The sequence below is a fragment of the Buteo buteo genome, chromosome 5 (assembly GCF_964188355.1).
Source record: "Buteo buteo chromosome 5, bButBut1.hap1.1, whole genome shotgun sequence".
NCBI classification, from domain to species: domain Eukaryota; kingdom Metazoa; phylum Chordata; class Aves; order Accipitriformes; family Accipitridae; genus Buteo; species Buteo buteo.
The window spans coordinates 7,298,402-7,323,898 of NC_134175.1; the positions used below are offsets into that span (position 1 = coordinate 7,298,402).

The 25,497-nt window shown below is 51.6% G+C and overlaps 1 protein-coding gene across 2 annotated transcripts in view; it reads left to right on the forward strand.

The window, feature by feature from the left end:
* KAZN (kazrin, periplakin interacting protein) overlaps nucleotides 1-25,497 on the forward strand; it is a 93,452-nt gene that overhangs the window by 60,762 nt on the left and 7,193 nt on the right. Inside the window, exons 1-2 of one of the 2 annotated variants that reach the window (XM_075027492.1) lie at nucleotides 12,468-12,963; nucleotides 19,622-19,813. In XM_075027492.1, coding sequence (XP_074883593.1) covers nucleotides 12,495-12,963; nucleotides 19,622-19,813 — 661 coding nt within the window. In that variant the 5' untranslated portion in view covers nucleotides 12,468-12,494. Of the gene's footprint in view, nucleotides 1-12,467; nucleotides 12,964-19,621; nucleotides 19,814-25,497 lie in introns of those variants that run through there. The other variant, XM_075027493.1, reaches the window with a different exon arrangement.

Consider the following 25,497-nt stretch of genomic DNA (forward strand, 5'->3'; position numbering starts at 1 on the left):
TATTTGCCATAAGGAAGGGATTTTATGACATTTTAACTTTGCACGTGTGTTGGTCTGGTACAGCTTACAGGTGCTTTTTGCCGTATAAGAAACCAGAGTCACAGGACACCCGATTTCCTGGTGTCTGTTCCCAAAACCGCCAGTGTGCAGGTCCCGCTGTGCATTTCTGTTGCTGTATTTTGATTTTCTTCAGAATGCTTAGGGCTGCCAATGCCTGGAAGAAACTGTCTTCTCCTGGAGCCCTCCCTGGCTGGAGTTGGATCAAATAATGTCTCTCTGCCACACTTCGGAGATAAGGCAGGAGGCTGAGCAAACCTGCTGCTATCTCTGTTTTAATTTTTATTTGCAAATAGCGTTGAGCCAATGCCTCTCCGCTCGGATCAGCTTTTCTTATCAGAGGGATTATAACTGGCTCACTAAACAATATAATCCCTGTATAACCCCCAGCAATCTTCCAGGAGGATTTTGCAAGTGGGTGAAGAACAGAGTAAAATCTCTGACTATAGGATTAATTGGTATAAAGTCAAGCTTGTATTTGACCATGTGTTTGAAAAAAAACGCCAACAAAACACAACTACTGTCTGTGTATAAATACAAGTGACTGTATTTCAGCTTGTTTCCTCTTACATGATCCCTCAGCAGCTCCTATACACGTGGAGCCTGATTTGTGGGCACAGCAAATTGGAGGTATATGAAAGCATGCAAATTTGGGACTTCAGGTGTCCAAAGTGTTTGCTCTTGGGGCAGTGCTGCAGGTGTGCGTGTTTTAGAGGGAGATATTTTTGTATTTATAGGCCGTGTCTTGCTGCGGATGCTCTGGGGCTGTTCTTCATCTGCATCACTGCTCCCCAGCCCCTGGGATGAGCCCGGTCCGCGCTTTGCTCCAGGATGTGCCATGCTGCTGGTCTGCAGCTCTCCTGGGCAGATGTATTCGTGCCTGAGCAGGTTCGGCAGCCCAGGGGATGATTTTGTTTCCAAATCTCTTTTTTATTTGTTTTTTAACTTTGGAAAACTCAGAGCAGAGTTTGCCAGCGGTTTCCTTGTTGCTTGCTGAGCTGCTGGTATCGAATGCAAGTGGGCAGGCTGGGTTACTAAAGAGGTTTTGGTTTCCTTGTTGACTGTTCGCTCTTTTTTTTTTTTTCCCCTCCAATAAAAGGAAATCGATAGCAGCGAGCGGCACCAAATAGCTGTGTGTTGCATGATTTGATTCTTGTCCCAAGAACCGGCTGGGATTATCGGTTGTCTTTGCACTTTGAATTTTAATAGCATTAACTATAGCGTAGTCATGTTATTTTAAAATCCCGTCTAAAGTTGCCTTTGTAACGCAAAAGCAGACACTGCTTGGGTTGTGCTTTTCTCCTCCCTCGCCTGCAGAAATCACAACCGGAATTAAGAGACAGATTTTGAAGGTTAAAACTTCCCAGATTGTTTCCCTCTCAGTTGTCATTTTGGGACGGTTTTGTTTTCTTTCCGATTGCATCAAATATTTGTAATCCTGCAGGGACTGTAGTGCGAGGGTGAATCTCGCTCAAAAAACATAAAGGGATTTTTTTTATCCTTTCTGCAGCATAGCTGGGGGAAAATTGGTGAAAAGAGCAGTTACCAAACGCAGCTCAACTTGGCGAAGGTTGGGGCCGTGCTCTGCGGTGCCTCTCCTCACGCCTCTTCAATTGGGTATTTGAAGCATTGCCTGAGACTTTTATATTTAGAAATACTGAGCTGTCAGATGGAGACCCTTTCAGCCAGCCTGATTTTTAATTTTTTTTTTTTTTTTCTTCTGCTCTCGCAGGCGGTCCCCGGGGGAGAGAGGACTTGGCTAGCGTCCTGTCCCAGCACACATAAGACACAAAAGAGCTGAAATTTTAAAAACCTCCCTGTCTTGCTAAAGGAAAAAATAGCTTTGAACAATTTTGAGTCTTTCTGAGTGCACTCTGTGTGGGGTGTTGCGTGTCTGGTGTGTGAATGACCAGTTATTTCTTTAATTTTTCCAGTTTTAAACCTAATCCAGGGGTCATTACTGGGTGGCAAGCATGTCTTTGGCTCCAGGGGACTGCTCCGAGTGATCCTTAGAAACTCTTTATTTACCATGCCGAGGGTTTAGAGTACGGTGACCAAATCCCTGGGTCTAACCAGGTTGAATCCCCACTCATGGAGGCAGTTGTGCTGGTCACTCCGGACTTTGGTGCCTGTCACTGCACGCAGCCTGGCTTTCCCCAAAATGCCTCTTTATTTCATGCCCCCCTTGCAAATGCCCTGTGCCCAAGGCATCTTGCAGACAGAGCTGGGCATCCTTTTCCCACATACACAAAGTTAGAAGTATTGCATTTGCTCCTTCATGGCTTATTTTTCCCCTCTAAATCCCCAAGTTGCTTTGGTTATGTTTTTGTTATTACTGGCCTGATCTTTTCAGTTCAAAAATATTTTTTCTGGGGCAGTGCCCAGTGCTGGGCACAGCTCGGGAGAGGTCCTGTGAGGGCAGGGTAGAAAAGGTGCATGACATCGAAGTCTTTATGCGAGTAAATAGCAGGAAAGAACATCTTTTTTTGTCTTGCTCAAGTAACGCCTTGAAAACCCGTGCTTGAATTATTATTCTTGATCACATTTAGTTTTGAGTTAATATGATTGCTTCTTGGGTACCTATCTCCTAGGATCGTTTATTACTATTTTCATTTTCTAACTCTAGCTGTTTTAAAACCGTGGTTCAGGTTATAAAGTATATTTGGAAGAGATAAGGGTTCCTTTTATTTGCTTTGCTTTCTGAGCAGTACATGGGGAAAAATGCAGCAGACTTCTATACTGGGGGAGGGTCATGAACTTTTATTTATAAGCTGAAAGCTGAGATTTTCATGAGTTCATTTGAGTTAAGAAACTGAAGGGGGGTGGGGTGGGGGGAGGAAGAATCCAAACCAATAAATACTATTGAGACTTGTGACAAAGTAGTGAAAATTGGCAGCTCCAGTTGCTGCACATCTTGTTCCAGGAATCTCTCTCTCCTCTTTGCTCCCTGCATAAACTCCTGTTCCACCTTTCTTCCCTTCACGAGGTGCCCCTCGTCCTTCCCTGGTGCACGCTGTGCCCCAGCGCTGATGCCAGGAATATCAAGGATGTCACATCGGAGCCAGGATCCCTCTCCATGGCAGTGTCGCCGTCCCCAGCCACCATCCCATGCAAGGGCAGCAGGACTCGTTAAAATAGAAAGGGTATCGAGGGTTTTGCACATTCACCCTATAACTTTAACTAAGCACTTGGATGCCTCCTGGGGAGCTTTGAAAGGCTTTTAATGCAATTTAAAAATCAAACTGATCCTTCAGCTGCCTGTTTCCAGCCATGGTGCAGAGTTTGGGTTCATCAGGAGCCGGGTATAAACGCTGTGTTTTCTTGGAGCTTGATGTTCTCGGCTGCTCCGTGCTCACCTGGTGCTTTGTTGCTAGAGGAATTGTAATGCTTGACCTCCCCAGGCTTTCTGCATGTCCAGATAAAACATTTCAGAGCGTGGCTTCCTCCAGAAAGCATCACTAGTTTGCTTCATCTAGTTGGAAATAAAAAATACAAGGGGTTTTTTGTCTGCTTAGCTGGGTTGCTGCGCTTCCTCGTGTGCCTGGGATGCAGTTTTCCACCCTCCCCAGTCGTACCGATGCTGAGCTCATTCTGGGGGGGTCCAGCCCCAGACTCCAACCCATGTGTCCTCAGCCTGATGCTGCCAGAGCCTGGCCTTTTGCTCCTGGCTTTGGCATGCATCTTCTGTGGCTTCTGCTGCTCCCTTTGGGGTTTTTAAAATTATTTTTTTAAATTTTACTTTTTTAAAATTTTGATTTTATTTTATTTTCCCAGCCCTAGGTCTGCCTGGTGCGACGCACTGATAACTTTGTGAGGGCGGCTGCCTGCTGGCTCCGAGCGCTGCGGTGCGAGCTAAGATTAATAAAAGGCTGTCACTTTTATTAACTTTGCAACCTAGTGCATTATTTAATTCCAGGCAGGCACCAAGTGCAGCCCTCCAAGCTTTAAATGGCTTTTTCTGCCTTTGTGCATGCGTATAAAATAGATGCGCAGCGGGCAGCGTTGCACCACCCATCGCAACACTCCCATCGAGTAATACTGCAGGTATTTCAGAAAAAAGCACATTTTTGGTAGCGCTTGGTGTTTGCCTCCCCATTTCAGCCTGCCAGTACCGATTTGGGGTCAGTTTGGTCTTTTTATGGGGCAGGGGTATATTTGTTTCATTGCAGGCAAGTATGCCGTGATGTTTAGTGTGGTGGTAAAGTTTTTGGTGAAAAAATGGTTGAAAACCTTCAGGCCCTTGATTTTTGTTCTACACCTGGCAGGGAAAGACAAACTTTGCTGCAAAAGAAGTTTTAATAAACATAGTTTGGAAGTTCAATAAGTGACACATAAATAAAATATATATCCCTTGCTGCTTTGGCGCTTGGAAAGACCTTCATGTTTGGTTTTTGGTTTTTTTTTTAAATAAAAAGAAAAGGGCAGGGGGGAAAGCTTATGGGAACAGGGCTCCGAGTCACTCACCGTGAGGGGCTGCAGAGCAGGAGTGGAGATGCAGTGGGGCTGCTGGGGAGCATCCCGGTTAAGCGTGATGTGGGTTCAGCCTGCGAATTCGCCAAGATGAGCACTAGCCTTTTAAATCGACGCTAGCCCCTTTAAACATCAGAATTGGGGGCAGTTTTCCTGCTGTCCGCCCCTAACTTGCCATTAAATTGATGGGCTGTTTTAGCAGGGAGAAAGCTGCTCGGTACTGCCCTGCACCGTGCCATCCGTCTCCTTGCTGCAGTGCAGTTATTTTTATCTATTATATATTGTTCTCGGTAGAATTATTCTGCCCCCAGCCTGTAGATAAGGGCTGTTACTAAATGAATTTGAGCTCTTCCTTGAAGGTTAAATTGCTGCCTTGCAAGTTGGTGAGTAAGGCGAGGAGATGCTTTCTTTCCTTCCCCTCCACAAAACACATGGGCTTCAGCCCTGACCTGGCAATTTTGTCGAGTGTTACTTGAAAAAGGTGAGTATTGTACTGAAATGCTGCATTTAGTCCTCTGTATTGGCGACTCTTCCTGAGCCCTTTCTTACTAAGGTGCCCACCTGGGTGTCAGCTCCCAGGTGGGATCGGAGGCGGCAGTGCGGGGATTTTAAGTCACAAATTTGGGAAAGCTGCTCGTAGGCATCCCCGAGAGCAGTCCCATAGGATGTAGGTCACAGCCAGGGGACGTGGGATTTTTGGGTCCTCCTCAAAAATGAAGTGGCAGCTTGTAACCCTGCCTCAGAGCAGCAATTTGGCAAAAAGTGCATGGTTCTTGGTAGCACTGTCATGGTGATGCTGGTCCTGCAGACTGGATTAAACCTGGCCCTGGTGTTGGCATTTTCTGTGGGTGTGAAATTCATAACTAATGGCAGCAATACGGCTGCCGATCTTGTCCTGAGACTCCACTCCCCTTCCCGAAGCTTGGCGTGGAAGGATGAGGATGGAGAAGTCCGTAGGAAAACATACAGAAAACTTGACCGCCGGCTGCTCTGCCCAGAGGTTAATTTTTCAGTTGGCAGGTGAAATGAGAGTGTATTTAGTACTGGCTTTGCTGACAAGGAGTGGGTTGGCGACTGGAAGGCTGCCGTGGGATACGTCGGACGGGTAATATTAGGCCTTGCATCCCTGGAGGCTTTCCCTCAAGCCCTGTAGTTATTTCTCCGTTATTATTTATAACTCAGCTAGAAGGGGTTGCTCACTTAAATGAACCCAGCAGGACGGCAGCGTCGGCCCCATCCAGCTCAGAGTGTCTGCACAAACCTGCCTGGCTCCAGCCCCATCGCTCCATCGCGCCGGGTGGCCGCGGGGGATGCGGGGATCCGGCCCCGGCCGAGCATCCCTCCGCGGCACGGGGCGATGCTTCCTCTGCGGGTCCTTTTGACGGTGGGCCGTGTTGGTTAACAAACACGGCTGCCGCAGGTTTTTAGAAGCTGTTAGCATAACCATTAACTCTTCCTTTTAATTATTCAGGTTGCCTCTTTTAAATTTCTTTTTTAAGTGGAGCTAATAGGCTTTGCAGAGGAGGCTTCCAACCACAGCGGTTCCTCCCCGGAGGAGCTCTGTTTGTGCATCGCCAGCTAATCTCTTTTCTTCATTATCCCTTATCTTCCTCTAGCTGATTAATTGCTTTCAATTGATTTATAAATATTCTGTTGATACACGCAGCGGACAGGAGGGGAACGGAATGTGTCCGGGCATATGGGGTCATTGATCCACACAGCCCCCCCCAGGCTTTCCTAACCTGCATTGCAAAGCCCAGCAATTTCAGCCAGGCTTTATTCCCCCCTTTTTTTTTTTTTTTTTTCTTCCCAATTCCTGCAAGCAACCCAAAATTGCACTGTAGCATCACTTTGAGCCTGTGCCCATGAATGAGCCCTGTTGCTTTTCGTGGTCCCAGTTGAATAGCTGTTGGGACGCTGGGCACAATCAAGGGCATGCTAAGGTGGGTTTTGTGCTTTGCCAGCTTCACCAGTGGGAAAGGAGGTGCCGGCGTGATGCAGGTTTCCGACTCCATCGGTGCATCACATCCACTCCCAAATCTGTATCTGACCGCTGCGCCTGGCCCCAAAAAACATGAGCGGCTGAAACGTTCTTACCTTGCAGGTTTGGGGCTGCGGGAGGTGCAGCTGGGGAGGCGAGCGGGGTGTTGGGTGGTCTCTGCCCGACCTCCCCTCCGTGCAAAGCCTGCTCCCGTGCCTCGTGCTCAGGGAACGGCAGGTTTGGGGAGTGAAGAAATGGGGTTTGGGTAAGGTCTGTCCATATTGATAAATGCGGCAGGTTGCGTGGGCAGCAGCTTAGCTGGCAGCAGGTGTGGTAAAAAGATGTTTTCTACACCGAACTCCCTAATATGCATATATATGTATTGCTGGAGTGGTTAATGAAGAGGGATCATTAGAATTGCTTATTGGAAACTCTCTGGAAGCTAAAGGGTAGCTTCAAAAAAATAATAAAAAGGCAGTAACATCTGGTTAGTAAAGATAGTGTCCAAATCTGGAGTTGAGTTGCCTACCTTCAACCTCATTAAAATCATGCATGTCGTTGAGGATGCAAAGTGATTTTTAGAAATGAGAGCACATTTTTACGTATGGATAAATTATTAACCTTTTCTGGTAGGCTGGCTTGCCCTTTTTTTTTCCCCCACTGTTATTTCTGTGCATGCAGCCCATTCCCTGCCAGTGTCTCCATGGTCCCTGCTCCGGTGGACTGAGCTGGGTGGCTCTGGGGACACGATGGCCCTCGGTGGCCTCACGGTGACGTTCTGGCTGTGCAGAGGGTGAGATGAGGTTTCGCAAACTTCGACAAGAAAATGTTTCCCAAAGTTTGAGACCTGCCATGCAGCTCTGGGGTTTGTTGCTGTTTGATTTATTATTATTTTGGTTTATTATTATTGTCCTCTTTTGCGGTAAAGTGGCTGGTGGCACAGGCACAACCTCAATGTATAGCAACCTAATTACATGTTGCTAATGACAGACTGCCGATCGAGCGGGCTGTTTTAGCAGCCCAGGCTGCCGCTTCATCCTCTGTTTCGCAGGAGTTGTGTAATTTCTTTGTCATCACATATGGTAATATATTCGCTGCAGCGTGACATAGGATGAGGTTCAATGAATAATGTAAAACCCAGAATAACACTGAATCTATATTAGATGTGCTTTTCCCCCCCAGTGTTATTTTAAAAAGGAAAATATTGATTCTTGTGGGCTTCAGCGGTTCAAAGCTCTCGGAGAGCCCACGTTTTGCCGATCAATACCCAAGCCGAGTGGCTGGCCGTGCCCGCTCCCCTCCACGGCCGCAAATGTCCGGCTGTCGGTGCCATCCCTCACCTCCCCGTGCATCGTTAGCGCTGACGAAGCTGGGGAGGGCAGGAAGGAGTCGGTGACGTTTGCCGCTGGATCCACATGTGGCAGGAGCTGGTGCCACCCCGGGCAGGGAGCTCCAAAGGGCGCAGCTGAGGTTTTGGGTGCGTGGCCCATAAGTGATGTGAATTTAAACTGGCAACGAGCTCAGAAATGACAATTTGGGGCTTTCGTTCCCTTCTGACTGCTCTCTGAAGCAGAGGTGCTCGTTGCCGGGGATGGAGCAGGGCAGGCCTTTTTGGGGTTTAGGAAGCAGGTGAAACAACCCTCCCCAGGATACATTTTTTTTTTTTTTTTCCCCAGTTACTCTCTTTGAATGCTAATTAGGATGGATAATTTCTATTTTTTTTCTTTTTTTTAACCAAATTCCTCCTATTCTGATCTGTATCATTTATTTTTGTGGTCTATTATCTTAGTCTCCTTGCAGCCTTTTAGCATTTGAATGAATATATCATAAGGAACCCAGAAGTTGTTAGGCATCAAATGTCTGTGATGATAACCATCATTCTCATGATAAAATAAAAAACACAATAGAAATAACTGTGATGAGTTCAGGAAGCTGTACCAAATGAGATTGCAAGTGGGAGCACAGGAACAGCACCACGATGTTTGCCCTTTACTCGTTACTTTTTTGCCTCCTTTTTTGCCAGCTTTTGCAATGCTATTTTAAAGAAGGGGCAAGTCACTTTGTATGGCCCAGGTAGAGACATAAAAAAACCAAACTTTGGATTTTTCTCGCTGTCAAGGCTTGCTTTATTCACGGCAAAAACTCTGGGTGATGCACGTGCAATTGTTGGGAGCTTAAAATACTCCGGCAGTGCTGGAGGAGGAGGAGGTGCCAAGCGGTGCCAAGTTCCTGAATGAAAATTACTCTTACCGCCTCTGTTTCTGGAGCCAGATCTATGTTAATTAATCCTTCGCCTCACACGTTACATTTTGCAACCTCGCCGCCTTCGATTTTTAACTCTGTAAAAGCAGACGGAGGCTTCCTGAAGTGCCTCTGAAATTCCCAGCCGAGCGCTCTCCTCAGTGACAACGCCAATTTGTCACGAGTGAAATGTTTGACAAAAATGTGTCATTTCAGAGAAAAGTTTTCCTTGAAAGAAAAACTGGGGGGAAAAAAAAGAAATTGGCTCTGTTTCGAAACATCTCCTTGCTTCATTATCTTTTTTCTCCGAGAGATGGGGATGAGGAAGGGAGTTTCCATGGGTGTGGGGAAATGTTTTAGCAAATTTTCCTGGAAGTAGGTGGCGTTTTGGCGCAGGAGCCGTCATACGAGGTCTCCTCATTTTTCTATTCCAATCGATGGGTGTGTGGTTTTTATGGACAGCTGTGTTCTCCGGGTTAAACGTAGCTCTGCAAGGACCAGCTCCTGTCCAGAAGTGTATAAATGTGTCGCTGACCTTCTGCTGAGATACTTCTCACAGGGCTTAAGTTATTCAGCAATCACTGCAGGTGTCTGTGCCTTCAGCGCAATAACATACATCGACATCCATATGGTCAAACTGTATTTAATCAACCACCAACTGCCATGAAGTGTTTCGGTGAGAGCCGTATGTTTTTGAGTGGTGATGCTGAAGTCGAAGTGCTTCTTAACCCCAACTTGACTCTCCACCGCAAGTCTCTGGTGGACCCTGCCCTTGTAGGTGATGGTTGGGATTTTCAGCCCGACCATGAAGGAGTTAGGAGGGTTTGGTGGCGACCACCCATAGCCGGCTTGCTCCAGAGCTGTAACCCTGGTGGAACCTCCAAGCCCGGGAAACTGGAGATGCAGGTTTGTCTTCCGGAGGAGGACTTGATGGACAAAAATACCTTCCCCCCCGCCGAGTCTTGGCTTCCTCCTGGCTGGCGTCCCCTCCCCACCCCACTCCCACCCTTACTCAGCCCCAAATGGCAGCACCCCACACCCACAGACAGCGATAAATCTTTGCAGTAGCCGTGTATTTTTGCAGTTGCAGGATGGCAATATTTTGGGTTTGGGTTTTTATTTTATTTATTTCCTCCTTGCGCTTCCAGCTGCAGGGCTCACAGAAGTGCAAGAGGCCTCACCAAAGGAAATTTTGGGGGGATGCCGTCCCTTCGGGTGCACTGCAGCCTCTGCCGTGTCGTCCTCCTGAATCAAGCATTGAGCTTAAACTTTAAGCAACTCATCTCCAAGAAGAACTGAGCTCAAACAGCTAGATTTTGCTGGGTTTTGTGACGATGACTTTTCCCTAGAGGTTACAAATCAGCTTGGGGTTGTATGGAAATCCAAATTTCAGGCGCTGGCTCTAATACTGACCTCTTCCCTCTGCAGCCTCCCAGTTAGTGCACTGTGACCCTGGGAAAAGCCAGCTTTCCTTAGGGCCGATGCCATCTCCGGAGGGGACGCTGCACGAGCAAAGCTCCCTGTCGTCGTGTCACCTCCCTCCTGGCAGCAGCCACCACCGGCACGCAGTAGCGGGGTGCTCTAAAGGAGGGAAAGCAAACCCAGACCACAACCCTAATTTAACCGCAGCCGAAAGCGCCCGGCTGCATCGCGCAAACCCAGCCGAGACACGCGCCGCCTTTTAATTAACCAGCACCCGTTTTTCCGTGCACCTTCCAAAGGGGTTTTTCATTCAAGTAGGAAGGGGCAGGGAAATTCCCTGCAGGCGGCATCGCTGGGTTAAAAGCAGCGGTGCTGCGCTGTTGCGGCAACTCCCGCCGCATGCGTGCGATGGGGATGAGGACGGGTGCTGCGGGTGTGAGTAATGCTGCTTGGTCTACCATTAGTCAGCAGGAGCAAAGACACGAACCCAGCCTGGCCTTCCCGCTCCCTCGCCGGATTCCTCTGCCAGGGAGGAGCGCAGCGGGGTCGGACGAGGCTCCGAGGAGCTGCTCTTTGGGGAGCTTGGGGCTTGTGCAACGCCTGTGACGCAGAGAACCTCCTCCCTTTGCTTTGCTTCGGGGACGTCGCTGCTCTGCACCTTCCCGTGCCGCGGCAGATCGCGCCAAGAGGCGCACGGTTACTTCTGCGCTGTGCTCGTTCGTAAAGCGGAACTCGATGGGCAGGTGCTCCCAAACCCAGCCGTGTTTTCCTTGCTGGCGTTGGGGTTGCTCCGGCCGCCGTGGCGTCCCCGCCGCATCGAGGAGCTGAGTCGGCACGGGCGGGCGCGCTCCGACTTGATCCCCAGGGAGGGGAGTTGTGCAAACGGGGAGCGATGGGAGGTGACGCGGCGGCCAAGAGCGGCGCTTTTGTGGGCTTCGAGGTGCCGCGGTTGGCGGTGGCAGGAGTTGGGGCAACGGGGGCATCGCATGCCCTGGCGGCGATGCTGCGGGCGGTGCCGCGGCATGCACCGGGGCTGCCGGCGGCGCGAGCCGTGTCAGTGCCGGCCCGTTGCGTGCACTGGAGTTTGTTGCAATGAGAACCAGGGCTTGTTGCAAAACAAAACCAACTCCCTCCCCCTTCCCAAGCCGGTGTCGAGGAAGCGGGAGGGGAGGGAGGGGAGCAATGCCCGGGAGCGGGGCCTGGGGCCGGGGAGGGTCACAAGGTGGGTAAGGACCTGGTTTATTGACCCAGGCTTGCTTGGTGTAAGAGATGGCCGTGGCTGTATTTCTTCCTAGCCAGGGATGGCTCACTCCTCCCATGGTTACACTCTGTCACCCACTTCCCAAAAAAGCCCGTGCGCGCAGGGTGTGCCTCAGTTTCCCCATGCCTAAGATGCTGCTGCTGTAGGGCGGGGAAGCTGGGTTGGCGGTGACTGGCAGAGGCTTTGCATGCTGGGCGCTGTTGGAAAGCAGAATATGGTGATTTTCTGTGGTGGACTGTGTCTTCTGAAGTTTGTGCAAGTGTTGCCCTCCGGGGCAGAGCGAGAGTGGGAGCGTGCTGGGAGCTGCCTGCAAAGCATCCCCGGGGCCGGTGGCCACCCAGCCCTGAGCAACGCGTGGCCAGGCAGCGTTCATCTAGTGAGGAGAGCAGCGAAGAGACAGGCACAAATTTGTAAACCCAAAGTGCTTCTGCCCGGTTCTTCATCTCTTCGGTGGGGTGAAGAAGTTTTAAAAGCAGGGCTGCTGTGGAGGGCTTGGAACACGCGGCCCAGGCAGCTGGATGAAGGCAGGTAACGGTGCAGCGTGTGCCATAGGGAGCAAAAAAGCAACACGAGTCTGCTTGGGATTCAGAGAGTTTGTTTTTTCTGGTGTACGTTTATGCGGCTTTTATTATAGAAAAGCAAGCGGCCCCTACTTTCTCGCTGGGTTTTGCCGTGTCCCTGCTCGCCGCATCCCACCAGCTCCCCCTCTGTGCCCTTCCTCGCTGTGGGTCCAGCCCCGGTGGTTTGCAGGGCCGGTGGGGGGGGGGGGTCTGCCACGGCGCTCCCGCAGCCGCGGCTGTGGTGCAGTTGTAACCCGCCTGGACAAAACAAACAACAACTGCATTGCAAGAAAAAAGTACCGCATCTATCCCCCTCGCAAGGAACAGCTAGCACGAGCTGCGTGCCGGAGCCGGGGCCGCTTCACGGCGCGCTACCTTCCTCCTGCCTCAGTTTCCCCACCGTGCTGCCGGCGACGGCTGAACGTCGCGACCAGAGCGGCGGCCGAGCCGGCGTCGCGGGCGTTCTCCGCTGCCGCCTGCTCGGTGGGTGGCGGCAGGAGCGATGGCCGGCGAGCCGGGAATCATTTCCGCCGCCGGCCGGGCTCCCGGTTCCTGCGCGGCCCTTCGCTCCTGGGGCGGCGAGGAGAACGCTCGCCCGTTCCAGGCCCCTGTCCCACGCACCTCGGCTCGGCGGCGGGCAAAGCCACTCCTCTGCCGGCGTCACATCGGGCCGGGGGAAACTCGGCGACCGGCGAGAGGTCAAATTCCCGGCGCAGGTAGCACCCGCCGTGCTTCCGTGCCGTGCCGGGGAGGAGCCTGCCCACCCGGGGAACCCCCGACCCCGGGGACCCCCCAACGCTGCCGTTCCCCCGCCATGAAGTCGGAGCAGGAGGAGAGCAAGCCGGGGACGTGCCGCTGCGAGCACGGCTTTCCTCCGCGCTCGGCCTATTGTTCGGGTCCTTGGGGACGGCGAGGGGCGACGGGGGACGAGGCTCGCGGCAGGGTGCCGTGCCCCTGCGTAGCCCACGCAGGTAAGGGGGTCCCGGGGGTCGGGGGGGGGGGTTGTCCCGCCGCCTCGCAGGGCGGCACTGGCGGGGAACGCAGCCCGGCGTTGCATTTCTTTCCCTCGCTCGCTTTGTGCCGTTGGAGCTCGCTTCCTCCTGGGAGAAACAAAACAACGCCGGGCAGCTGGCCGAGCGCGCCTCGAAGCTCGCCGGGGCCGCGCAGGAGGGTGGCTGCGGGTTGCCGCGCTGCGGGTCGTCGTCCCCCCGCCGCCCCGCGCCGAGGGCGAAGCTCAGGGCAGGGGCGAGGGGCTTCGGCTCCCCCGCGGCGGTGGGGAGGGTGGCCGGGCGGCTCCCCGCGCCCCGTAGTCCATTTTGTCTGGCGGAGAAGTTGGAGCGCGCCGGGAGCTCGCGGAGGGCTCGGCGGCCGGCTTTGGGGGCCGGCACGGAGGTCGCAGCCCACCGGCCGGCTGCTTTTAAACCCTGCGTGCTTTTGAAAGCCTTTGCAACCTCCAGTCTGCCTCCTTGAATCCCTCTGCCCCCCCCCCCCCCCCCCCCGACCAGCATGCACAGGAGGTTTATATCAGGTTTTATTTCTTTACATGCGTTGTGAGACACCCGCCGGTGTGTGACCGGGGCAGCCGAGCGAGCGGGCTTCGGCTTGCTGGGAACGGTCCTTTGGGTTTTTTGGGGGTGTTGGGGGGTGCCAGGACACTGGGGGCACTTTGCAGGCAAGCGGTCTCTACCTGATGGCTGCGAGCGAGACGGGCGCGAGTGCGGGTTGATGGTGTGCGGTCAGGGCGTATGGCTGGGGGTCCTGTCCCGGGGCTGTGACCGTATGGAAGTGCCAAGGCTGAGCTGGGGTCTAACTCGGGAGATGCTCAAAAATGGTGTTTGTAAGGATTTAAGCACGTTGGGTGAAAGCTTTAACCCAAACTTGCTCAGGGGTGTCCGTACCTGTGTCCAGGCATGACAGCTCGCTCGCTTGCAGCATCACAGGGGTCGCAAGGGATGAAATCTAAAGCTTCCTTCTCTAAAAGATGGATGTCTGGAGCCAAAATTGACTTTCTTTATTAGCCTAGGAGGCTCTGCAGCGTGTGGCTGAGCACCCCAGTGCCCACCCAGGAGGGAGCGGTGGTGGCCGACATCTCCCCAGGGTCACGGAGCACTGCGGTGCTGCGGGAGACGCTGTGCCCGGGGATGTAGCCGGGATGCACAGCAGCGGGACTCGGCTGAAGGGGTGCGATGGGCAAATTACGGGCCCTTGTGCTTATCCCCTCGAGGAGATGATGGGGTTTGGTTTGGAGCAGCTGCGAGTCCATCGGGGTGTCCAGGTGGCAATGGAGGGGGTTGGATGTGTTGGCTTTGCACCAGCAGGTCCCAGGCAGTGGTGGTACCTGGGTCTTTTTGCAAATCCAAGTGTATTTTGAGCTAACCGAAAGGCTTTCTTGAGCACGACCCGTGCTCCGCAGAGAAGCTGGCTGTTTGCATGCCGGGGTGTGGCAGTGGTTGGTGTTCCTGCTCTGCCCCAGGCTGTCACCCAGCCTTGTGCCCGGCCATTTGTGCTTTTCCTCCAAATTACTCCTTGCAAAGATGTGCTGAGAGGGGAAAACTGCACGTCGTGCGGGCTGTTTGGGGGGGAGTGTTTGCTTGAACCTTGCTGCAGGAGACTCGGGTCCCAAGCTGGGGAGCTACTTAACGATCAAAGGTGATGAGATGCTTTTTAAAATACTAGCTTGACTCATTCCTAGGGCTTGAATCATTATCTTCTTCTAATAATGGTCTTTATCTCGTGGCCCTTCTGTTTCCCATCCCAGGACAGAGGTATATGTACATATGTGTATTTATATGTGTGTGTGTATATATCTTTTGGTCTATCTATCCTGGGCCAAAGCTCTGCAGGAGGGAGGAGGGACGAAGGGTCGCACCGTGCTGTCGATGGTTGAGGATCTCTTAGGTGATGCCGTTAGCGCAGAGATTTTGCATTTTCCCATTTTGCCCCTTTTTCCCCCCATTTGCATCTCTGTGCAGGGCCTGTGACGTAACCCTTCGGGGTGATCCACTGCTGATTTTAAGCTCTTGGTCCACCAGCGAGGCTTTTCTCTCTGCACACTGTTGGCCACCGTTGCTGATACACCGCTGCTCCGACCCAGGTCACACACTCTTGCATCTTCTGGCCGTTTATCTTGCTGATGTCCTGGATTAAAAAAAACCTTGCCTTGTGCCCAGCAAAGCAAAAACCATCTTGCCGGTAAACTTGCAAAAGCGGCACAAAATGCAGCTTTCACCTAAGATACTAATTTCACCAACATAAAGCTTGTCGTTTATACTGCATTCATTTTTAATATGTACCCTCCGAAGACAGAAGCGCGTGTACAGCAATTGTGTCAGCTGAGTTACATGGGAAAAAAAGGGCTTTTAAATGGATGTTTTTAAATGGATGCATGCTCCAAGACCAGTAAAAGGCTTTGCTGCTGCATGGCTGGTGGATCTGCTGCTGAGAGGAGTCCAAGACGGGATTTGCAGGAGCAGGAGTGGAAACTTCAGCCCCAAATGCTGTCTGGAGGTGTTCACCGCAATTAAAAAAAAATAAAAAATCTTATTTACTTTGTCTGTTAACACTAATCAGTACTTAAAGCATAAAGGATGCAGAATCTGACAGTGCTATGGAAGTTTGATGCTATCAACTGAAATATAATTAAGAGCCAATTATTTTGGTGTTGAATGGTAGTTTTCGTCAATTAGTCTGGGAAGTGTTTAAATTGCATTAATTTCATCACTGCCCACTTGCGGCAGATTCAGAAGGGGCTGGAACGAGCCAGCGTGCGATGGGGCTCGTCCGCACGGGGTGATGCCTCCTTCCCCCTGGGGGGTCAGGAGTTACAGTGCACAGACACCCCCCCCCCCCCCAAAAAAAAAAAAAAAAAGGTTAAAAAGAGGAGGTAAAAATAAAAAGGGGCAAAAATGCTGGGGAAAATGTGCTGGGGAAGCTTTTCTCATCAGAGCTATTGCAATTCAGAGGCAATTCCGAATAGCAAATGTAACTTTGTGCCCCAATATAGCAATGCTTGCAAGGTTGAACTGCAAAAAAAAAAAATTTCAAAATTATTGTGTTCTCTGGATCGTGTTTTGAATGCATGTGGACTCCCTCGTGCGGGGCCCTGAGCCCGGGTCCCCGTTCTAGAGGGCTGATGCTCGCTTCAAGCCACGTACGGCTCCTCCATGGCTTCAAATAGAGGCACAGACCCAGCCAGCTCGCAGGGAAGCGTATGGGAATCCCTGCCGAGCCATCTGTATGTGGAAGAAATAGAGGCTGGAATGAGGTGTCTGAATAATTGGCCCTGTTTTCTTGGTTATTGGAACTTTTCTGTAACAATTGTGAAGAGCTGCCTGTAAATCGCACTTTTTGGGTTGTTTATTTAGGTGCTTAAACTTGGCATAGCAGCAGGGATTTTTACCCCTCCCTGTTTTAAAATGAAGTGAAAATTTCCCTTTCAAGCCGAGTCATTCTCTTAATGCAATTTATGCAGATAAAATGGGCTTTCTCCTTAGGACTCTCTTGAGCCAGAGATGCTGGTTAAGACGGGATGGAAACTTGGCGGAGAGTGATGGCGAGCAGATGCTGGGTGTTGGGGCTGGGGGAACTGCTTTTGGGGGGGGATGATTGTGTTGGTGTCGTTTTGGTGGATGAGTGCTGACGGACTGGGGATATATCAGCGCAGGGTGAAAATCCTCTATGCAAATGAGGGTAATTACAGGTGTAAGGCAGCATATGGGATCACTGCTTCGGTCCAGCGTCAGTCCTCCTGGCAGCAGGTACTATGACGAAGCTTGATATAATGTCATATATAATTGCATTAAGTGGTTTCCAGAGAGAACTGAGGAGAGCAGGAGATGCTGTAGCCCCCATCGCTTTCCTGAAATGCCAGCTTCTTTCCCAGAAAACCCTTTAAAAACTTGCTGGGAAGAGTGCGGAGGGTTTGACTTGCCTTGAAGCCCATTCCTGGTTTCTACAGCGAAAGCATGAGCGGCAGCCCCAGGAGGGAGTCAGGAAGAGAGCAAGGACTACAACGCTTCGTGATGTGTTACAAGAGCTGACGGCGTGTCTTTCACTGTTTGAGCCTAGCAAGAGGTGTAGGGTTGTTCCCCTCAAACCTTGGCTGCGTGGATTGTGCTTTGCAGTTTTTTTATATATCTTTCTCTATATATACAAAAAAAGGATTGTGCTTTGCAATACTTATCTATTGCAAAAGAGATATATATTGCAAAAATAAATACATACTCCAAAGCACAATCCGTTTTTTTTTGTGTGTGTATATATATATTAAATTATATATATATAAAAAAAAAAAAAAAGCAAGTATCTTGAGTATCTGACTGATCCCAAGTTCAATAATTCAGGTTTCTCCGTAGGCTTTGGCTTGCAGCCGAAGCTATGCGTCCAGCAGCCGGTGGTGTGGGGAGCGTGGTGCTGCACGCTCCTTTCCAGATTGCACCTATAGCTTCTTATAGGTCTTGAATTTTAATCTTTCAGTAGTTTCTGCCTGTATCGGGAGCCGAGTACTAAGTTGGGGATTAAATTGCCTTGCTGCATGCTTTGGAGGAGGAATGCTTTTCAGTTTTTTCGCCATTTTCTAACCGGGACCAGAGGGGCATAGCGCAGTTTTGGGGAAGCTGTGTTGTGCAGCTCTTTATAGAAAGGAGCTTTGTAAAAATCAGCTGCAAATCTGCTTTCGGGCCCTGCCAAAGGACTTCTCCGGGATTCTCTGCTGCAGTGATCCCCGCTGGGCTGCCCTTCCTTGGGCTTGTTTCCCCTCTCCCCTCCCCAGAGCGGTCCCCGCCAGGTGGGGATTTTTTGGGTTCCCACCGAAATGCTGCAATTTGCAGAAATCTGCCGGGATCGGTCGCCCTTGCACAGACTGCCCTGCCTCAATCCTCCTCCGCCAGTTAATCATTTGCCAGGGAATAGCCTGCTGTATCTCCGGGGTGAAGCAGTTTGTAATGAAAGGTGAAAGTGAATTATTGGGGGGGGGGGGGGGGGGGAAGCGAGCACTTAGTGGCAGCCACTGGTGTTTTGGGGGGTTGCACGGGGCTTTCTGTGGCCGGGGAAGGTGCTGGGTGGGTTTTCCACAGTAAATGTTATACCGGGTACGAGTCCCTCGTGTTGTCCCCGCCTCGGGTTCCCAAAGGCTGGAGGGGAAACACTGCATTTCTGCAGTCCCTGGGGAAGATGACTTTGGCCTTGGCCGCCTCTCGGTTCCTGCTTTTCATATGGATTTCAGGAAAGCACTTTGGACTGCGCCGAAATCCCCAGCCCGGAGCTCGACTGTTCCTCGTTAGTGACTTTATTGCTAAATAATTTACAGAATGGGGCCTTGCCAGTTTTCATACGGGAAGCATTTCAAGTATGCAAACCAGATTTTATGCCTTCCTGGCGCAGCTGCTGGCCGGGCTGGGGGGAGCCACCTCTCCCCTCGCCCTGTCCTGCCGCCGGCGTCACCGCCTCGCTTCGCAAACGGTGGCGGAAAGGAAACGGCCCGGCACGTGTGCCGGGGGGACCTTAGCAAAAATAAAGGGAAAACCCACTATGTTTCCTGCTCAGCCGCTGTTCCCCAGGCTATCTGGTACTCGGTGGCACTGGGGAAGGGATCCCACCACGGTAACTTGGAGAGGGGGCATTTATATGTGATTTCTGTTTTATTTTTCCGGTAACTGTAATGTGTGCTGAGGGATTTGTTGGTTTTGGTTTTTTTTTTTCTCCCCGTGGCCAGGGGCATGGTGCAAACCTGGGAAATTAGTAAGCACCTTTGGATGAGTAATGGGTTTTCTCCCGCGTGTTCTCAAAGGGGGTGGGAAGCCAAGTCAAACTGTTCACACGCTCGCGTGAGTCATTTTGGATCACGATGTCTGGCTCGTGTGCAGGGTTGCAGCAGCGCATGCACGGCCGAGAAGTGTTTTGCAAGAAGAGGATAGCGAGGGGAGATGAGGGCGATGGGTGCAATGTGGAAATAGCAGAAAAGTACTTTATTACACTAAGCAGTGGGCACAGCCGTAGGAAATGAGATTGCCAGAGCTTCCCCCGGTGCAGAGGGGACCCGGACTGGGGTGATCCTGTGACCTAGCTGCTTTGAGGGGGTGTAGCGGTCGCTGGGCGTAAATCTGAAAAATTCAAGATTCAGCTCTGCAGGTGAAAGCGTCATCTTCCCCTTTCCAGTCTCAGAGGGATTTTGTTGAATTTTGTTGAGTATGCCTGTATGAACGGCTGGAGGCAGAGCTGAAAGCGTCTCACGGGGCACGGTGGAGCTCGGCAGCCTCTGTTGGACACTGGCCATATGAGCACCCCGTCGGCGAGTGGTTTGGGTGGGGAGGTGGTTCTTGGTTTATTATCATCATTATATACCATTACTTATTTTTAATTTCTTAATGCAAAAACCAGAAGCTAACACCCAGTGGAGGGCCCTCCCCAGCACGTTCCTGCCTTCTCCTCCTCTTCCTCCTCCTCTTCCTCTTCCTCCTCCATTCCCGGGGTGCTGCGAGCACCGCTGCGGGTTTTGGGCTGTGCAAAGCGGGTTTGCACGCAGGGTGGGCTGGGCACCCCAGCAGGATTTGCCCCGGGGTTTGAGTTTGCAGCGGGGCCGTGCCGGGAGCTGTCGGTCACTTCCTCGCATTGTGTCTCCTCTTCCTCCAGCGCTGCTGCGGGAGGAGGTGGCCCAGCTGCAGGAGGAGGTTCACCTGCTCCGGCAAATGAAGGAAATGCTGACAAAAGACTTGGAGGAGACGCACGGCAGCAAGTCGCCGGAGGTGCTCTCGGCCACCGAGCTGAAGGTGCAGCTGGCGCAGAAGGAGCAGGAGCTGGCGCGCGCCAAGGAGGCTCTGCAGGGTAAGGGCTGCGCGTCCCTCTTCTCGGGCATCTCTCCCCGGGACCCTAAAGTTGCAAGAAGTTCATTAACAAGGAAAGGAAAAGCCGTCCTTTCCATTTGGACTCTGAAGCGTGCGTTCACCGTGTGCACGGGCGGGGGGTTTGAATCGCAGGGCAGTGCTCCCCGGGACCTGCTGTCCTGCCCCGGCGAGGGGTGATGCGGAGCCGGGATGGACCAGGGTGCAGTGACGGGCTGGGAAATGGGATTGGGGGGGGGGGTGTTTGCAGTGTTGCAAAGTAATTCCCCTACAGCTAGCTGTAGAGTAGAGCCAAGAGAGCAGCTGAAATGCAGCTGGAGACGTTTGCGAGGTGAGGGCGGGTTGGATTTGAGCCCCTCGGACTTCTTTAGGAGGGAAGCAGCGAGTTTCCTGGTGAGTGCAATTTTCCTTATCCCGCGTGGAATTCTCAAGTGCTGTGGAAAGCAGAGGCTGGGTCTCCAGGTGACGTGCAGGGTCTCCTCCTTTCTTCATGCATTGATTTGGGTGTTTTCCTGCAGTGGTCAGGGCCATGCTCTCCCTCCTCGGAGAAGGAAAACGCAACATTGCAGCTTTTTCTCCCCAAAACCAAGCTGACAATAAGTCCGGGCGGGACAGTTTGTTAGCCGGAGTCAGGAGGATGATCCTGAGCAGGGGAAAGCTCTCATGCGTCAAACCCTGGCAGCAGTGCGGCTCTAAATATCATCTCAAATCCCCAACATGCCGAGTATAACTTCCACTTGTCAGCTTGTGTTTGCGGATTATGAAGAGAGGCTGTCAAAAGTTTTCAAGCTCAGAGGTTGAGCGGCACATGAGGAGCTGTGGGGTGGGAGAGCCCCAGCCCGCTGTGTTTCCCCAGGTCTGAGATGCTGAGATGCATGGGGCAGGCAGGGAATTGGGCTGAGTCTGGATTTGGCAGCGGGGAAGTTGGGAAAATTTTATTTTATTACTCTCTGATTTGCAAAAGCATCCCTATAAATTAGTAACAGCCGAAATATCTTCAAAATCTTGGGGCCCCCCCTGCTCCCCTGCCACTGGTGCAGCCTCCGGCAGCAGGAAATGCTCTGGGTTTATAAAACCGTAATTGGAGAAGAAAAACCTTAAGTAGAGAGAGAATATTTGCTCTATGCGGACAGGGAGGAGGAAGTGCTGATAAATGCAAAATACAGAAAAGCAGAACTATTTTAAGACTATTTGAAAAAAAAAAAGTCATCTAAGAGGCTGCAGTGAGGTCATATGCACTTCTGTGGAGGATAGTACAGAGGGAAAGTGAGTTTGGCTTGAGAATCGTGAGTATTTAAGGAATATAATGTTGGGTTTTTATTGGGCTTTTATTGGCCGCCATATGAGCTGCTGGGATTGGTTTTCCAGGACTTCTCTGCAGGTGTGATGGCTAGGAAGAGGGAATCTCAGCTTGCACTTGGAAAGGCCCGTAACAAGAAGCCTTTTTAAATCAATGCTCCTTCCCTCCCTCTGCAATATTGGAAAGCTTTTGCGTAATTTGGAAAAGCTCGCCGTGCTGGATCCGGCCCCGCGAGCTGGGCTGGAGGTGCTGGGCAGCAGAGCAGGCTTAGCACGGCGGTGGGAACAGAGATGGGTAATGTGGAAACAGGATCAGCAGCTGGAGGGGGGGGAATCCTTTTTCTTTTCCGCGAAAAATTGTCCATAGAGAAACCGTAGCCAAAAGGGGAGGAAAAATGGCAGTAACTGTGCCTAGTGAATGGTTCTGCCAAGGAGAAATGTATCTGCTGATAGAGGTATTTGGGGAAGTAACGGCTCTAGCGTAAGGAGCTGCAGGATAAGGCAGTGGAAGGAGCGTAGGGAAACCTGGCTGTGCTGTCCCATAGCTCAGGGGTTTGTGTCGGTCGTGTCCTGCAGCCAAAGAGCATCTCCCAAGAGCACGTCCCTCCTCGCAGCATGCATCACCGCAAAACCCCGCGGTCTTTGCTGAAGGATGCCCCGTGCCCAGCAGCATCGGCTGCAGCATCCCTGTGCCTGCAGCGATGCGCGACCCACGTTGGGTTGTGTGTAATGTCATTAGCAGATAAATTATATGGAAATCTGTCGTCGTTGTTGGCTCTGAGCCTGAAAGTACGACGCAGCTGGTTCAGATAGATGCCGGCTCGCCGGGACCTTAACGCAGAGGGAAGCGGAGAGGGTTTGCTGGCGGGGTTTGCTTTCGGGGGCTCCAGCAATTTTAAGAGCCTTCGTTTTGCGCGGCTGCGCAGGGTTTGGTTTGTGATGGTCTGGATGGAGGAGGGTGGGTTCATCGTTGCTCCTTGGCAATGCGTTTCCAGCCCTTTCCGACAGCATTTAGCACAGGGTAGTGTGGGCAATAAGCCTGTGCAGTGTCTTCCCCGTGCAGTGCTAACAAGCCCTTGCTGCGGAGGGAGGGAGCGAGGATCTGGAGCAGCACAGGATGCTCTGCGGGAGTAACCCGAGAGGTTTCTGTATCCCTGGCAGTATGTACTTTATGCGTCTTTATTGCTCCTTTTTCTGGGCTAGTTCCATCTCTTGCACTTTTTTTTAATCAATTAACTTCCAAATAAAAATCCTGCAGCGCTACATCCTATCGTCCTCTCATCCTTTGCTGGGTCTGGGACTCGGTGCCGTGCTTACAGTTTTAACAGAGTTATTTTTTGCCCTGGCCCTGGCTGGGAAGGGATGGATGTGGTCTGGATTCCTGAAGTGGAAATCTCCGACGGGAAAAGTTGCAGACAGCTTTATTACTGCTGGGTCCTGCTGCGGGAAGGGACCGTGCCCGAGCGCCTGGAGGACTCGAGGAGCCTCTTGGCCGGGTGACATCTCTGAGCGTGTGGGCTAATGGCAGAAACCCCATTTCTGGGAAGGATTATCCAATATGCTGGAGCTCGCCTGCGGGATTATCACGCGGAGAGCAAACCTGGTTTCTGTTTCCTTTTCAAGTGCCAAGGTGGAGACCTCGGGCTCGCTTTCCCTGCTGCTCGGGAAGGCGTGAACTGACTTCACGTCTGCTCTGCAAATGGGTTGTAGCCCGGTCTTCTCCCTCCCAAACCCACAACTCGGAGCTGTGACCCCCTCCGGAGACGGCATTTGGGCTGGAACAAGCCTTCTGCAGAAACCCTCAACACCTCCGGCTGGCCGCAGCAAGGGGGGGATAGCAAAGGAATGGGCGGATGGGCGTCCCAGCGGGTGGGTGTCCCAGCCATGGACCCAGCTGAGGAAGCCTCTTTCCACCAAAAGGACATGGGGCTCTGTACAGAAAACCTGTTCTTCTCCTTTTGAAGACCCACCTTAAGTTTGCAGCAGAAGTCATTGACCATCTTGTTGACCCTTGAGGGTTTGGTTTGAAAAGCCCTTGGCCTCACAGCAGGGTGTTTCCAGGTAAATTCCCCCAAGGCAAATGTCTCACCTAATCTTTTCCTCAAATTTGATGTTGCACTTGAATTTCCTGCCTGTGCCGAACCTCCGCACGCCCAGGAGCGAGCGCTGGCTCTGCCCAACACGGCGTAACATTGACGTCTTCAACAGCAAGATATTCTCTGCAGACGGTGATGGCTGCGCCCGGGGGGTGCGCGCGCTGATTTAATTACAAAGCGAGGAGCGGCGCTGCAATTCCTGCGCGGGGCTGGCTGATTTTATGGGTTAGTCATGGTGACAATATTGAATTTCATAGTTGGGATGGAGAAACAGGAGAAATTAAGTAAATGTTAATGGGACAGGATGGATTTACGCGTTCCTCTTGCACAGGGCATCACCGAGGCTTGAGCGGTGGCCCCTGAGGATGCTGTTCCCAGTGTTAGAAAATAAGTGTATGATTCAGTAAGTGATAAGTCAGCTCCAGTTCCATTCCTGGTATGAAAATCCACATCGCACAGGGTGAGAGAAGTACTCTGAAGCCGATGGGAGTCACAGGGAGCTGCCCTTCAGGAGGGTCAGAGGCAGGCTGCATGGGCTGCCAGTGCCCTGACTTGTGTTTGGCTCTGCTGCTTCATCCCGGGAGTGGGAAGCCAGGCAGAGACGCTGTTCTTGCAGTCCGAACTTAGTCATTTTTCATCTAATACCACATTACCAAGGTAACTAATTACTAATAGTAAAAAGCAATAAACTAATTACATCTTCTAAGCAAACCTGAGCTAGATGGTGTGACCACCACCCCATCATTCTCCCTCAGTTTGCTATTATTTATTTTGAAGTGGGGGGGAACGGTGTTTATAGCAGCCCCTATCTTAGAGAGGGAGATGCCTGGTTTTAGCATGCAGTAGCTAATTCCGATGCAGAAGTTGTTAGGTGTTGGAGCTGGACAGGGGCCGTGGGGTGGTGGCACCTTTGGTGGTGGCATTACGGCAGCTAGAGCCGTGCTGCTGCCTGGGGCAAGGTTGGTGTATTGGAGCGATCAGATTTCAGCTTGTAGGTAAAGTTGGAAACAGAAGGCACTGGGGGGGTGCGGGGGGGTATTTTTAATTGTTTTGGCTGTGGGAGGACCCCAACACAGAGCAGGTCCCGTTACTGCTCTGCATCCATCATCCTCCCGAAGGAGCGATGCTCGGGGGACGGATCGTGTGGCAGGAGGCGGAAGCTCAGGTAACGGGAGCGCGGTTGACCTCGCGCAGGATTAATGGTGCGGGGGGTGGTGGTGGCAAGAGCTGGGGGGGTTCACAGCACCGTTCCCGACCCGTCTCTCCCATCACTTGCTGCCGGGGCTGGTGCCAAATTGCCGAGTCTGTGGGGGGCTGGCACATCGCCCCCTCTACTTCTGCCATGTGCTTTGGGTGGGAGGGGGAAATAAATAATGCAAATAAGCTGCATGAGAGAAACACTTCCCGCTCACGGGATGGGTTTAGGATTTCTTGCTTCTCTTGTTGTCTTGGGTTTATGAACAGGTCAGAGGTTTTGCCAGAGCCCGCCGTGCAGACAGGCTGTGGGAGAGTTTCTTTAGATATTCCTGGGGGGGTTGGGATACAGAAACCTGGCCCTGGGTCATCAGATTAAAGAAAAGCCATTTCACTTCCTTGGATGGCCCCGATGGCCAGTGAAAACCCGCTTTATTCCTCCTTGGCTGCCCCTGCCGTCGTGCCGTGGATTGCAATGGCTCGTTTTCCCCGGCCAAGTAATTAGCAGGGCTTGTTTGCTAAGAACGTATTAAGCTGCTGCACCAAGCGGTGCTCAGTCCAGGAGCCGCTGGCAGCCCTAACTGCTCACTTCTGCCTAACTTTTTTATTTTTCTCCTGCCTCTTTGAATTAATTTCCTATTAATTGGGTTTGGAGTGAAGTTCTCAAATGACTGATAAATCTTCTTTAAGCTTAGGAGCTAATCGGTTTTGGAGGAGGGAGAGCAGTGGTAATAGAGGGGGAAAAAAGTGCAGTAATTTTAGCAAATCTCTTGGATATGAACTGAAACAAATGGTAAATTGTCCTGTTGGGTTAATAGGAAAAAATGTGCTCTTGCAATACCCCGAGTCCATCACCGTCTCGCATTACTGGTTGGTGTGAATATTAGTAAATATTCAACCTTGGGAGATGGTACGTACTCTTCTCCTGTACTTCTAAGCATTTTTTTTTTCTTTCCCGGCAAGCAACAAAGTGTTTTCCATAAGTCTTGAGAGATCCTGAACGCTGCCACTAATTAAAGCAGGTTGTATGCTATAGGGGACCCAATATTTAATTACATTCTTTAGGAGTTTTTTGTTG